At 50.2% G+C, this 13675-nt stretch overlaps 1 protein-coding gene across 3 annotated transcripts in view; it reads right to left on the bottom strand.

Annotated features, from left to right (window-relative positions):
* The window catches only part of ADAMTS17 (ADAM metallopeptidase with thrombospondin type 1 motif 17), a 334842-nt gene that overhangs the window by 120123 nt on the left and 201044 nt on the right, over nucleotides 1-13675 (bottom strand). For all 3 annotated transcript variants that reach the window (XM_035303700.3, XM_078375967.1, XM_078375968.1), the window contains 2 exons: nucleotides 11896-11997; nucleotides 10180-10325 (listed from right to left, as the gene is read on the bottom strand). In XM_035303700.3, the coding sequence (XP_035159591.1) occupies nucleotides 10180-10325; nucleotides 11896-11997 (248 nt within the window). The remainder of the gene's footprint in view (nucleotides 1-10179; nucleotides 10326-11895; nucleotides 11998-13675) is intronic.

The raw sequence follows: 13675 nt of genomic DNA, 5'->3' as shown, positions 1-13675 counted from the left end.
GGCTTCTCAGAGAGTTCCACCAGTACAGAACGTCTGTAAGCCTCTCCCTCACTGAGTGGGCCCAGGTGCATCCTCTCTAACAAGGTCCAAGTAATTTCATCCCTGGATGGAACTGTGGTAGAAGCTCCTATCTGTCCTTCCCAGCAGCTGCGTGTGGGTCACCGTCATCCAGATTTGTTCCCTCCGTGGGTGCTCTGCCTCACACCTAAAGACACTGGGTGCTATCTGTACCTGCTCCTCCTGTATTCTTTAGCGTCCTCTTTAACTCTTAGTAGGTAGTTCCCATTACTCCAATCACCTGTTATAGCTAATACTTCCTTAAACTTTCCCTGATTAAAAATATGACCAAAGGAATTGATTTTCTTCAGTTTTCTTTAAGTCATTATTTTTAACAACATGAGAAAAAAAGAAAAGCAGTCCACTAAGTACATGATTTGCTACCTAAATAATCCCAAATGCTGTGCGGCAGGACCCTGCATGTGGCCCCTCATTTTTATGACTGTCTCTGTAACACAAGGCCTCTACAGTAACCACGACATCAGCGAGGGCCTCCTGCATGTGCGGCTGACCTCTGAACAATGTGGGGGTTAGAAATGCTGATCCGCCACACGTAGCAGAAAATCCACATGTAACTTCTAACACCCCCAAAACTTAACTATTAGTAGCCGACTATTAACTGGAAGTCTTACTGATCACGTACAGTTAATTAACACGTTTTATAGGTTATTATGTGTTCTACACTATATTCTTATAGTAAAGTCAGCTAGAGAAAAGGTTAAGAAAATCATAAGGAAGGGAAAATATACTTCCTACTCATTAAGTGGAAGGGGATCATCATAAAGGTCTTCATCCTCATCGTCTCCACGTTGGCTGGGCTGAGGAAGAGAAGGGGTTGGTCTTGCTGTCTCAGGAGCAGGAGAGGCAGAAGAAAAGCCACATGTAAGTGGACCTGCACAGTTCACACCCATGTTGTCATGTGTGGCCGTTCATGACATCTGGGCCTTAGTGAGAAGAGGTGACACAAGGGCATGAAGCCTGCCTGGTGCCACTTTTGGCCTAATTGTTTATGATCACCTTTGTGTTTCAGTGAAAAAACGATACTAGGAATGTGTTTTAGAGGCACTGGTATTGCAGAGACTGGTTTTTCTTGGGCAACTGCACATCCAGGCTGGAAGGCGGTCAGCACGTTTTACGGAGCGGAGTCAACTGTATGTTGGCCCTGAGATAACAGAAAGTGGCACCCTCCATCTGTGGCATAGAGAAGACAGAGGAGAATCCTTGCCGGGGAAGGCATGGCTGGCAGGGTTCCCACAGATGGCTTCCTGACAGAAGTTCTGAGGGAGGACTCCAGGGAGGCCCCAACTTTCCCAAGGACCCCACACTGGGCTGGGAGGATGAAGCTTGAATTGTGTGGACACAGGGGCTTCAGGAGACATGCGTGGGGCCAGCACGTGTAGCAGGGGACCAAATCCCCAGAAGCGAATGGAGACCCTCACACAGGCTCAGGAGCAGAGGGTGGGGCTCTTACTCAGCCTGGAAGCTGCTGTGAACTACACAGTGAGGAGAAAAACAAAACACATCCAGGGAGACTAGAACAACAGAAAGCAAGCCTGACACGGCTAAAATCAAGAACAGCTAATACAGGAGAATCATGATAGAGGCATCCCTTCCTAGGAGATGAAGGTGGGTCCAGTCCTTCCCTGAGCCTCTCCTGTGAGCGGGGAAGGCACAGGCCTGCTGGGCTCCACGACAAGGCTTTCCCGTGAGGCCTTTAGCTGAAAGCCAGCGAAGTGCAGTCTCATCCTGAAATGAGGACTGACCCCTGAGGAATGGGAAGAAACTTCGAGGAAAGAGGCACTTTCACATAAACAGTGATCATAAAGACAGCCAGCATCCCCAGAGGGCTCCCACTTTGCCGGCCCTTCTAACCACGACTTCATTCAATCCATACACAGAGTCAGAAGGTGCCCCTGACTGCATCCTTTGGGTGAGGGAACCAATGCTCCAACAGGCAACATAACCACTTGGATGACGAGCAAGAGGTGGAGAGAAGAAATGCAGCATGCAAGAGGCCCCTGGACCCAGCAGGAACAGGCGCCCGCCTCTGGGAGGGGCTGCCCAGCAGCCACCACGAGGCCTGAAGGACAGCCTGACTCACTGACCAGTCGTTGGGGTGTGATGGTTTTTTAAAAATTTGCACCTTTACTATCAATCAACAGTTTCTAGTTTTTCTGTTCTAGAACTTTCTAGATATGAAGAGAAAAGAAATGTGGGTGTGTTGCCTGGAGGTCAGTAGTCAGCAGGTATATCCCTCTGGGTTTTTTTTTTTTTTTTTTTGGAGACAGAGTCTTGCTGTCATCCACGCTGGAGTGCAGTGGTATGACCGAGGCTCACTGCAACCTCCACCTCCTGGATTCAAGCAATTCTTGTGCCTCACCCTCCTGAGCAGCAGAGATGAGAGGCATGCACCACCGTGCCTGGCTAACTTTTCTATATTTCTAGTAAAGATAGGCTCTCTCCATGTTGGCCAGGCTGGTCTCGAACCCCTGGTCTTAAGTAATCCACCCGCCTTGGCCTCCCAAAGTGCTGGATTACAGGCATGAGCCCCTGTGCCAGGCCTGTCCTAGGACCTCCTAAACATGAACAAAACAGAAGCTCAGAAATAAAACCAAATGGCTGATATGGGTACTTCAGAAAAACAGGACATTCAAATGGCAAATAAGGACACAGATATTCAGCCTCACTGTTGAGCAAAGTACAAACTCCCCAGCCAGACACAGCTACACACGCGTCAGAACGGCCCAAACGGAGAGAATTACTGACAGCACGGGTGTCACTGAGGACGTGGGTGGCACATGGAAAGCCACCACAGCCACGGCAGTGGAGATGGCATGGTCACTCTGCAGAGCTGGCAGCTGTCATGTGGTCACACATGCATGCCCCAGAGGCCAGCATCTGCTCTCCTACTGCACTGACACGTCTGCACGTGTGCCCCAACACACATGAGCCACAGTGATGGGCACCACTGTGCATGGAGCTGTGCTTCTTTGTATATATATATATATTTTTTAATTTATTTATTATACTTTAATTTCTGGGGTACATGTGCAGATTGTGGTTTGTTACGTAGGTATACCGGTGCCATGGTGGTGGTTTGCTGCATCCATCAACCCGTCATCTACATTAGCTATTTCTCCTAATGCTCTCCCTTCCCTATCCCCTGACCTCCTGCAATCCCTCCCCTAGCCCCCCACCCCCCAGGTCCCAGTGTGTGATGCTCTGCTCCCTGTGTCTGTGTGTTCTCCTTGTTCAACACCCGCTTATGAGTGAGAACATGGGTGGTGGTGTTTGGTTTTCTGTTTTTGTGTCAGTTTGCTAAGAATGATAGTTTCCAGTTTCATCCATGTCCCTGCAAAGGACATGGACTCATTCTTTTTTGTGGCTGCATAATATTCCATGGTATATATGTGCCACATTTTCTTTATCCAGTCTATCACTGATGGGCATTTGGGTTGGTTCCAAGTCTTTGCTATTGTGAGCAGTGCCTTCCTAAGTTTGTTTAAAAATAAAAAAGTTAGAGAGAAACTGAAAGTGTGAAGAGAAAGGTGAGCTCTACCCCAGTCTCCTAAGCCCCTGAAGCACAAGGACCATTTCCTGCTGAGGTGGAGTCCTCAGTGCCTTGACAGACCCCAGCACTGGGCACAGAAGCAGCAAAGGTTTGCTGGGATCAACAGGATTACACGGCACAACATCTGCCCCCTTCTTTGAGGGCAGACAGAGAGGTAACATCAAGGTAGGCTGGGAGACAAAGATGCCGCTCTTCGTTTTCAGGTTTGCTATATTAAATGAAGACAGACCAGAAGATAAAGTCAGAACAGCAGTTCAGAGCAGCTTACCATCCAGAGACACAGGTGCTCAGTCAAGAGCTGGCAGTTCCAGCCCCTGCCCTGGCGGCTCCCAGCTCTGTGAGCTCTGAGAAGGGAGGAGGCAAAGCCGTAGGATTTCAGAAGCTCTGCTGAGCTGCTAACGCACCATCCAGGCAGCAGACATCCCAGTTTTAAGGCCTCCTCTGAAACGTGTCCAAGTAACTCATGTAACTGATGCTTCAGTGTAGAAAACTTGAATTTTAAAATTTATCCATATCAACGCCAGGTCGCTGGCACACTCAAAGCATACAGATGGGGTTTTACTGTGGCTGCAAAAACCAATTACAGGCACGTGACCTGACCCCAGCTGTCCTCTTAGCAGGCTAGCTGCCCTCCTCTCCCTTTCCGATGCGCATGGGCTGCATCTCATGGCAACCCTGCCATGTCCCAGCCTGGCTCTGCACTCCGCTCACCTGCCCGGGCTGCACGTGCTGGGATGCAGTGGCTTTTCACACAAGTGCATCTGAGCCTTCTTTCCCTCCCTCCCCAGCCCTCTCCTGCACACAAACCGTCCAGGGGTAACAGAAGGTGAATTAGAGATGCATTTTCTATCCTGTAGTCTTTTGACATAATGTCCACCAATAGTGACATAAATTATGAAAAGAAAGGCAAGGCCTGGGAAGCTGGTTAAGAAACATGGATGGTCCCTCAGGCCTCCACGTCAGCTAGCAAAACAAAAATTCCAAAAGCTATGAAGACCAAGACTGAAAAAAAAGATTGCGTGTGGAGGGACTCTCTTGCCAATATTTTTGGACAGTGAATAAACCAGCTGCAGAAGACAGGGAATGGAGCCAGGAATATAAAGTGAAGGGGGTGAGGAGGGGGTCGTGGGAGCTTTCCAAGCCCGAGACCTACATCACAGTGAGATTGGGACATCCTTGTGAAATGTCGAGGCGGGAGGCCTGGTGACTTAAGCAGTGAGACGGGGAGACGACATTGTTTTCGTCAGAGCTTGGATCCCAGGCCGTGGTCAGCTGTGCTTCGTAACAATCACCACATTGGGGCATCCTGCAGAAGCAGGCTAGAGACTGCAGCTGGACTTCATTAAACACGTCCACATCCTGCATCTCTTTGGGAAGTCCCCGAGACAGCTGCTAATCCACCCACCCAAGGTCTTCCCATTCACCTGGGCTGGATCCATGGAAGCAAGAAACTCCATTGAAAACTACAAAGGATTATAAATCCTTCTATTACAAAGACATGCACACGTATGTTTAATGAGGCACTGTTTACAATAGCAAAAACTTGGAACCAACCCAAATGCCCATCAATGATAGACTGGATAAAGAAAATGTGGCACATATACATCGCCATGGAATACTATGCAGCTATAAAAAAGATGAGTTCATGTCCTTTGCAGGGACATGGATGGAGCTGGAAACCATCATTCTTAGCAAACTGACACAAGAACAGAAAACCAAACACCGCATGTTCTCACTCATAAGTGGGTGCTGAATAATGAGAACACAGGGACACGGGGAGGGGAACATCACATCCCGGGGCCTGTCGGGAGGTGAGGGGATAGAGGAGGGATAGCATTAGGACAAATACCTAATGTAGAGGATGGGGAGATGGATGTAGCAAACCACCACGGCACATGTATATCTGTGTAACAATCCTGCATGCTCTGCACATGTATCCCAGAATTTAAAGTATAATAATAATAACAATAATAAAAGAAAACTACTAGGGAAAAAAGAGCATGTTGTTTTGTTCACAACAGAAAACAGAGCTCAGAAAGGTACAGCTTCTCTTACTGGGGAGAAACTGCAGCTGTCTGAACCGGGTTGTGTCTGGGATCCTCCCATAGCAAAATGCTCCTGTAGTGTCTTAGAGTAACTGCGAGCGGCCAGAGCGGGAAGCGCAGGGGCAACTAAGGAAAGGGAGCCAGCCCTGGGGCTGGAAGGAACACTGCAGCAGAGGAGCACAAAGGAGGCTTCGAGGCTGCAGAGGGCTGGATGGTGGGTCCCCCACCCCCAAAAGACAGGTTCACTTGGAACCTGCAAATGAGACCTTATTTGGCAAAAGGGTCTTGGCAGACGTCATGAAGCGAAGGATCTTGAGATCATCCTGGATTCAGGTGGGCCTAAATCCAATGACAAGTGTTCTTCTAAGGGAAGGAAAGCTGGGAGGAGACAGGGAAAGAGACCATGTGAAGTCAGAGGCAGAGAGAGAAGTGGGACGTCTCCAAGCCAGGGAGGCCAAGGGTTGCTGGGAGCCACGAAACGGATTCACCCTTGGAGTTTCAAGAAGGAAGCAACTGTGCTGACACCTTGACTCTGGACTTCTGGTTTCTAGAGCCGGGCTCCAAGCCTGGCCAGCCACGGCCTCACTGTGTGACCCTGGGCAAGTTACCAAACTTCAATCTGATCCAGGTTTGTTTTTGTTTTTAACTGAGATGGAGTCTCGCTCTGTGTGCTCTGTCGTCCGCCTCTCAGATTCAAGCGATTCTCCTGCCTCAGCCTCCCGAGTAGCTGGGATTACAGGTGCGCACCACCATGCCGCGCTAATTTTTGTGTTTTTAGTAGCGACAGGGCTTCACCATGTTGGCCAGGCTGGTCTTGAACTCCCGACCTCAGGTGATCCACCCGTCTCAGCCTCCCAAGGTGCTGACATTATAGGCGTCAGCCACTGAGCCAGGCCCCGACTGTTTTTTTTTTTTGTTTTTCTGTACAATGAAGACAAAAATAATCTCTCTCCCATAGGGCTGCATTCCATGATTTGCTACATAAATGCCTAAGTGAACCCGGCGCGTGGTGTGGGTCTGCTGCATTCACTACCCCTCCCATGACCAGACACGGAGGAGGTGGAAAGGACGTAAGAGGAAGCTGCGTGGGTTCAGGGGCTTTGGACTCAAGCAGTGCATGGATGGTGGTGCTGTTTACTGAGAGGGGAGATGTGGGCTGGGAAAGGAGGTCCCAAGTTAGAAAGGGTCCTGTTTGAAGCGTCTGGGGGAAAAGCAAGAGGAGGTGGCAGGACTGCATCCCTTGTGGTAGGCAGGGATTTCGTCTTTGCTTCTCACTGCAGGCCCACACCTAGCAGAGTTCAGGCCCGGGCGAGGCTTACTGAAGGCTTCGCCTTGGAAAGGCTTCACCAGGAAGGGACGTGGGCTGGGAGAAGTGAGAGCGCGACAGGCCCTTTCTGTTCCTCCCACCATCGCCCTGCCCCACAGGAGACCGCTGCTGGGCAACAGAGACTGGACATGAAGGTGCAGCAATGCCTGTAACAATCCAGTGTGCTGAGACCCATAAACCCTCAGCCGTCCGTGCGCCAAGGCCCTAGAAATTCTCCCATTCCTCAGTGGTAACAGAGGAAAAAGCCAGGGAGAGCACAGTCGCGACCACCACGGCAAGGGAGAGGGGAGGACCTGGTGAAGCAGAGGAGTCCAAGAGTTTTCCAACTTTGCAATTTACAGAACAGCCTCTCTCCTGGGGCCACTGGACCTGGAGGAATGGGGTGAGGATCCCAGCACAAGAAACCTCATGGCAGGGAAGGCCAGGGAGAGTGCATGAGCGCAGCTGTCCGAACTGGGCTGTCTGTGTTCCGGATCCTCCCAGAGCAAAACGCTCCTGTGGTATCCGAGAGTAACCGCAGGTGGGCAGGGCAGGAAGCAGTTCAGAAAGTGACAGCGGTCCAGCCAAGACATGAAGCCGAAAAGCTCCAAGCCTTGCTTTCAGGCTACGCATGGGGGGATGCCCTAGTTAAAGCCGCCCCAGGAAAGCGACAACACCGGTTCGCTTCAAGGAGGCACCGACGGCATCTGCAGTGTTCAGAACGTTGTACTCTTGCAAGTGTTGCCCTCACCTAGACAATTTAAATGTTGACAGTCTCAGGACACTGGGTCCTTCAGGCGTTCAGAGGTTCTTCCTCCTGCTATAACGTTTACTGGGTGTCACCGGTTACGGGATAAGAAGCATCACATGCCAAAAAGACCAGTCTTCCACTAGGACCCACGAACTCCAGTCACAAACACAGGACGCCCATGGCAACAGCAACCCCTGACAATTCCCTCTGCATTTAGCAAAGCCTGAGGCAGGGAAGGGCAGTGAGTCCCATCCCATTCTTCTGTCTGTGCTAACGAGAGGGGTTGCTTTCTAAATACACACCACAGACTTTCTGCACATTCCCATGAATTCTTCCAGGTTTTAGATGAAGAGAGAAGCAGCCGTCAGTGCCGTAAGAAGCTGTGGTGGGATGTGAAGATGTGTCTGTCCTGGCTTTGAGGCCTGGCTCTTCCCACTCTACCACATCAGCTGCTTTTACTGTGCGGAACTAAGGCCTGGGAACAGAAGGGTCTTCCTTGAGGTCACATGACCGTTAACCAACAAGGTCAGGCCCAAATCTCAGCACCATGACACCAAACCTAATGCTCTCTTCACAGGGTCAGGGGTCAAACTATTAACTTCAACACAGAATGATGCAAAAACTGCCACCACTCTCTAATAATTTCCCACCATTTAGCTAAACAGGGTTTCTAATCATGTACCTATCTATGCCCTTAATTAAGAAGTCACTTCTGGGTTGAACGTGGTGGCTCATGCTTGTAATCCCAGCACTTTGGGAGGCCAAGGTGGGCAGATCACGTGAGGTCAGGAGTTCGAGACCAGCCTGGCCAACATGGCAAAACCCCGTCTCTACTAAAAATACAAAAATTAGCTGGCATTGTGACACACACCTGTAATCCCAGCTACTTGGGAGGCTGAGGCAGGAGAATCACTTGAACCTGGGAGGCAGAGGCTACAGTGAGCCAGGATCGTGCCACTGCACTCCAGCCTGGGTGACAAAGCGAGGCTCTACCTCAAAAAAAAAAAGTCATTCCTAATAAACTAATCACCTGCTCTGTGCCCTGCACTCTGATGTGTGCTAGAGGGAAATGTTTCAGTAAGACATGATACATAATGTCAATTCTTCTAACATTGCTGGGAAGATCGTCTTCCTGTCACTGACTACACCGGAGCATAAGCCTTCCTGTAACCCAGCAGCTCCCAACGCTGGCTGCTGCTGGAGTCACCTGGGAAGATAAAACATCCAATTCCTGGGCCCACCCCTAGTGTTCTGTGATTTCATCAGTCTGGGGTATGACCTGAGCATCAGGATTTTTAAACACAAGAGGCATTTGCTAATTATCCATCAACAGGACTTAACTGTGGATATTTCTCTATAGTCATTATTTATAACTTGCTCACTTTCAGAACTGATGTGATGCAGCTGCTGACACACCAGGCACAAAAGAGACCATTAAAAGAAACAGTGGCTGGGCGCAGCGGCTGACGCCTGTAACCCTGACACTTTGGGAGGCCAAGGTGGGCAGATCAGAAGGTCAGGAGTTCAAGACCAACCTGGTCAACATGGCGAAACCCCCGTCTCTACTAAAAATACAAATATTAGCCGCATGTGGTGGCACACACCTGTAAACCCAGCTACTTGGGAGGCCGAGGTAGAATTACTTGAATTATTTGAATTACTCCTGGGACCCAGGAGGCGGAGGTTACAGTGAGCCGAGACTGCACCATTGCACTCAAGCCTGGGCTACAGGGCAAGACTCCATCTCAAAAAGAAAAAAAAAAAAAACAAAACAAATGGTAAGAAATGTGGGAAGCTCCAAGAAGACAAGGGAAAATCTGTAGTGATGGAATTAACATCACTGAGCCTAAAATCGATCCCTGAGTTTCCTGGAACAAATGTACAAAGGCGAACAGGAAAGGCCATGGTGTCATTCGAGTCAATAAAAAGAAGCCAAAGAGAAAGAAAAAGACACTTATTTTTCTGATAGTTATAGAAGGACCCACGAAAACTCTTAGGATGAAGAAGGCAGCTGAACTCAGACACTCTGTGACTCATGAACCACCCGCCTGCTCCCACATCAGCAGGCAGCCAACGGGAAGGTCAACCTCTTTCCTGAAGGCCTCCAGGCTTTGTGGGAATGACCCTTGACTTGGCAAACGATGAGGCAGGCAGGAGGAACTGTAATCCAGCTGACTCAGAAAACCTTTCCACTGGGGCCTCGGCAAGGAATGAGGGAGTCAGCTCAACCCAGACTCTACGGTATCCATGTTCACAGAAAGAGCAATTTAAGCTGAGACGTCATTTGACACACACGAGGCCCCGCACCCTGGACCTCGGCTCGGTTTCATTTTCCTTATCTTCTTATGCTCCGTGGGAGACAGACCCTGCTTGGTGTGAGGCAGCCAGAGCTGCAGCTGGGAAACCCTGACTGCGGCACGCTGAGGCATGGCTGGTCGGGGAGACTTACGGGGGGTTGTCACATTTCCTCTGCCGGAAGCGGGCTCCCGTCCCACAAGTTCGGCTGCACATGCTCCAGACGCCCCACGGGCTCCAGTCTCCGTCCACGTGCTCCGGAATGGGCGTCTTGCTCACGCAGTCCCCCGCGCGGCACCACTGAAACACAGCGGGGAGGGCTGGGGTACAGCATGCAGCAAAGCTGCTCACTCCAGCCCACCCAGCCCCGAAACGCCATGCTGCGAAAAACCCACTTTCTACATTTACATAAAAGTACAGTCTATTTCAGGGTTTGCATGTTTGCTGATTTTAGTGACATGCCTTACCGAAGCTGACACTTATATCCCTGTAGGGTTTGCATTTTGCCCTAAGCTTTCAGATAGATGTGCTCGTTGAGATTTTCTAAATCCCAGGAAGAGGACTAATTTACATGGCTCTGAAGAGACCTGGGCTTCCGCAAACTTTGCTTGGCATGAGCGCGTTTCTCGCTGGGAGGCGGCATGCCTGGTTGAGGTTTTGAACCTCAAAGTGGGTTTTGTTGCTTGGTGATGAAAGCCAGCTCCACGTGAGGAAACCTTGGTTCTTTCCGAGGATAAGAGAAGGCCAGCCCTATAAAACAATTTCTCAAAGTGCACAGCACCTACCCTGAGGTGCTGGGTATAACTTCATGGTTCCCAATCACAGCATCAGAGCTAAACTTGACTTCCTTTTCAACTCTTTCAATCCCTGCATTAAGACCGGAGAGAGGCCGGGCGCAGTGGCTCACGCCTATAATCCCATCACTTTGGGAGGCCCAGGTGGGCAGATCACCTGAGGTCGGGAGTTCAAGACCAGCCTGACAACATAGAGAAACCTGTCTCTACTAAAAATACAAAAATTAGCAGGGCGTGACGGCACATGCCTGTAATCCCAGCTACTCGGGAGGCTGAGGCAGGAGAATTGCTTGAACCCAGCAGGCGGAGGTTGTGGTGAGCTGAGATCATACCACTGCACTCCAGCCTGGGCAACAAGAGGGAAACTTGGTATCAAACAATAGAAAAAGATTGGAAAGAGCAGGAGCAGGCTACTTCCCTCAGCATTTAGCTAGAATTGGATAATACTGTTCTCACTGAATTCGTTTCGCAAGAGCCTACTGTGTATGGTAGGTGATGTAGTTTTTCCATTTAAAATATGCTGGTTTCAAGTGCTCCTTTTAAGTAAATTCCCTTACACAGTGACAGGAGTTAATCTAACAAACATATTAAGTAACTGATACTTATATCTTTTTTGAGACAGAGTTTTGCTCTTGTTGCCTAGGCTGGAGTACAGTGGCCTGATCTTGGCTCACTGCAATTTCCGCCTCCGGGTTCAAGCAATTCCCCTGCCTCAGCCTCCTGAGTAGCTGGGATTACAGGTGCGCACCACCATGCCCAGATTCTATTTTAGTGGAGACGGGGTTTTGCCATGTTGGCCAGGATGGTCTCAGTCTCTTGACCTTGTGATCTACCTGCCTCAGCCTCCCAAAGTGCTGGGATTACAGGCCTGAACCACTGCGCCTGGCCGGATCTTATAAGAAAAAGGAAAGGTGATGTAGGCACCACCTGTGCCTGGAGTGGGCTCCATGGGCATTTCTGTGGTGCCTGGGGATGTTTCTGGGGCTCCTTAGTAGAGTAAAGACCGTGTTTGAGGAGAGTGTCAGCTGCCTGGAGGTGTGGAGCTGCCTGTTGGGCAGCGGGAGGCCAGGGGTTACCTTGTCTGCCCCACACTCGGTGCCATCCAGGGGAGGGTCCAGCTTGGTCTTGCAGGATGTGTCTCCTTCTACCAGGCACCACAGTCCGGCGCACATCAGATGCTGCGGAACAAGGGAAGGAACCATGGTTGTGGAGAACACCCAGACTCCGGTCACAGCTGGGCTCAGAGGTGTGGCCCATCCACTATTTCAAACGTGGGATTCAAACCCTCTGGTCATGAGTTTGTAGGTCCAAAAAATAAGTGCATCCCTTAAACTGGTGCATCTACTCCGAGGAGGGCTTGTCTCACGGGGCTGAGTTCAACAGCTCCAACAACCACAGAGGGCGTAGGAGGTATCAGAGGCAGAGCACAGGCCAGGAGCCTGTCTCCCAGCAGTCATGAGCAGACAGACATCTTCCATTTACAGCGGTGAGGGTTCAGACAGATACCAGGGACTGTCCGGGACAGACGGTAAAAGGATCTAACCAAATCTCATCAGGGAGGCCTTGCTGGAAGAGGCAGCCCTGAATTCAAGACCAGATGGGTAGGCAGCCATTGTGAGGCCAGCATGTGACAGCCCAAGGGGCTGCGAAGGGCCTGTACCCCCACAGGGTTACAGGGGCAACCTTCTTTCTCCCTGTGGTCACCTGTTTCTAGCTCAGCTGAGCTGTGCACAATTTTTTATAGTACTTCACTTACAGAATTTTCAGAACATCTACAAATGTACAATTGAAATAATTCAACTGGCATTTAAACACACAGACTCCTAATTGTATCATCAGGAAATCTGGGCATTGGCAAATACTCAGGAGACAATTTATCAGAATCACGGAGGCAGACACAGCCAGTGTCCCCTCTTAGAAGGACTCATGTGGACAGCAACCTCAACCATAAGGGACAGGAGCTGGGTAACTCCCCATCCTGCCCCGGGGACAGGGAGATGACACTGAGGCAAGTTCCACACGCCTCTCAGGGGGCCCTGGGGGCTGGCCTCGCTGCCAACAGCAGTCACTAACTCACAAATGCACCTTTGTTGACTTCTCTCTCCCTCACCCCTCACCGCGCTTGCTGGGATCACTTCCCAGATAAACCACTTGCACCCAATCCTGGCCTCATGGTCTGAAAACTGAGAACAGATGTACTTAAAGATCTTTTAAAGATGCAGTGATTCCAGGACGACAAACCCCATCATGGCTCCAAGGTCCAAGTTGGAGAAGGAAGACATCACCCTCCAGGGTATGGCCAGGGACCCGCTGCTTCAAAACGGGCCGGATAAAGGTCAAGGAGCGTCTGTGGCTGCTGCAGCGTGGTCACCACGTGGTGTGCAAAGGGTGTGCCATGCTCAGTTTAGAGGGCTGCTGTTCCAAGTAATCACAAACATCTGCATGGAATAGACACGCAACTTGTGCTGTCTAAAATTTTTAGAAGTTGAAGGGACAAAAATAAGAGCAAGGGAGGGAAGGCAGAGCTGGAGGGAGCTTTTCAGAGCTGAGAAAAGCCCACAGCTATTTGTCATTTTTCAAGTATGTCGGAGCTGATCTGTGCCCCTGAAGAAGTGGATGACTCAAGTGGAATACTGCACATGGGTTTCACAAAAGCCTGTATGTTCCCATGATTGTTCACCTCTCAAAGGAATGGTAAAAAGATGAGAATCCTAGCGCAGCACAGCTGGTCCTATAAAGACCGAATGCACCTCATCAAACGTCTGATTCCCTGCACTCTGACCTGAGAGCTCCTTGAGAGTGCGGCACCCGTGTGCAGACATGTGCTCACAAGACAAAGCTGACCTGGGGGAGAAT

This window comes from Callithrix jacchus, chromosome 6, assembly GCF_049354715.1.
Source record: "Callithrix jacchus isolate 240 chromosome 6, calJac240_pri, whole genome shotgun sequence".
Classification (NCBI taxonomy): Eukaryota; Metazoa; Chordata; class Mammalia; order Primates; family Cebidae; genus Callithrix; species Callithrix jacchus.
Note: the sequence above shows the minus strand (reverse complement) of the source record. Positions and strands in the feature narration are given on the sequence as shown.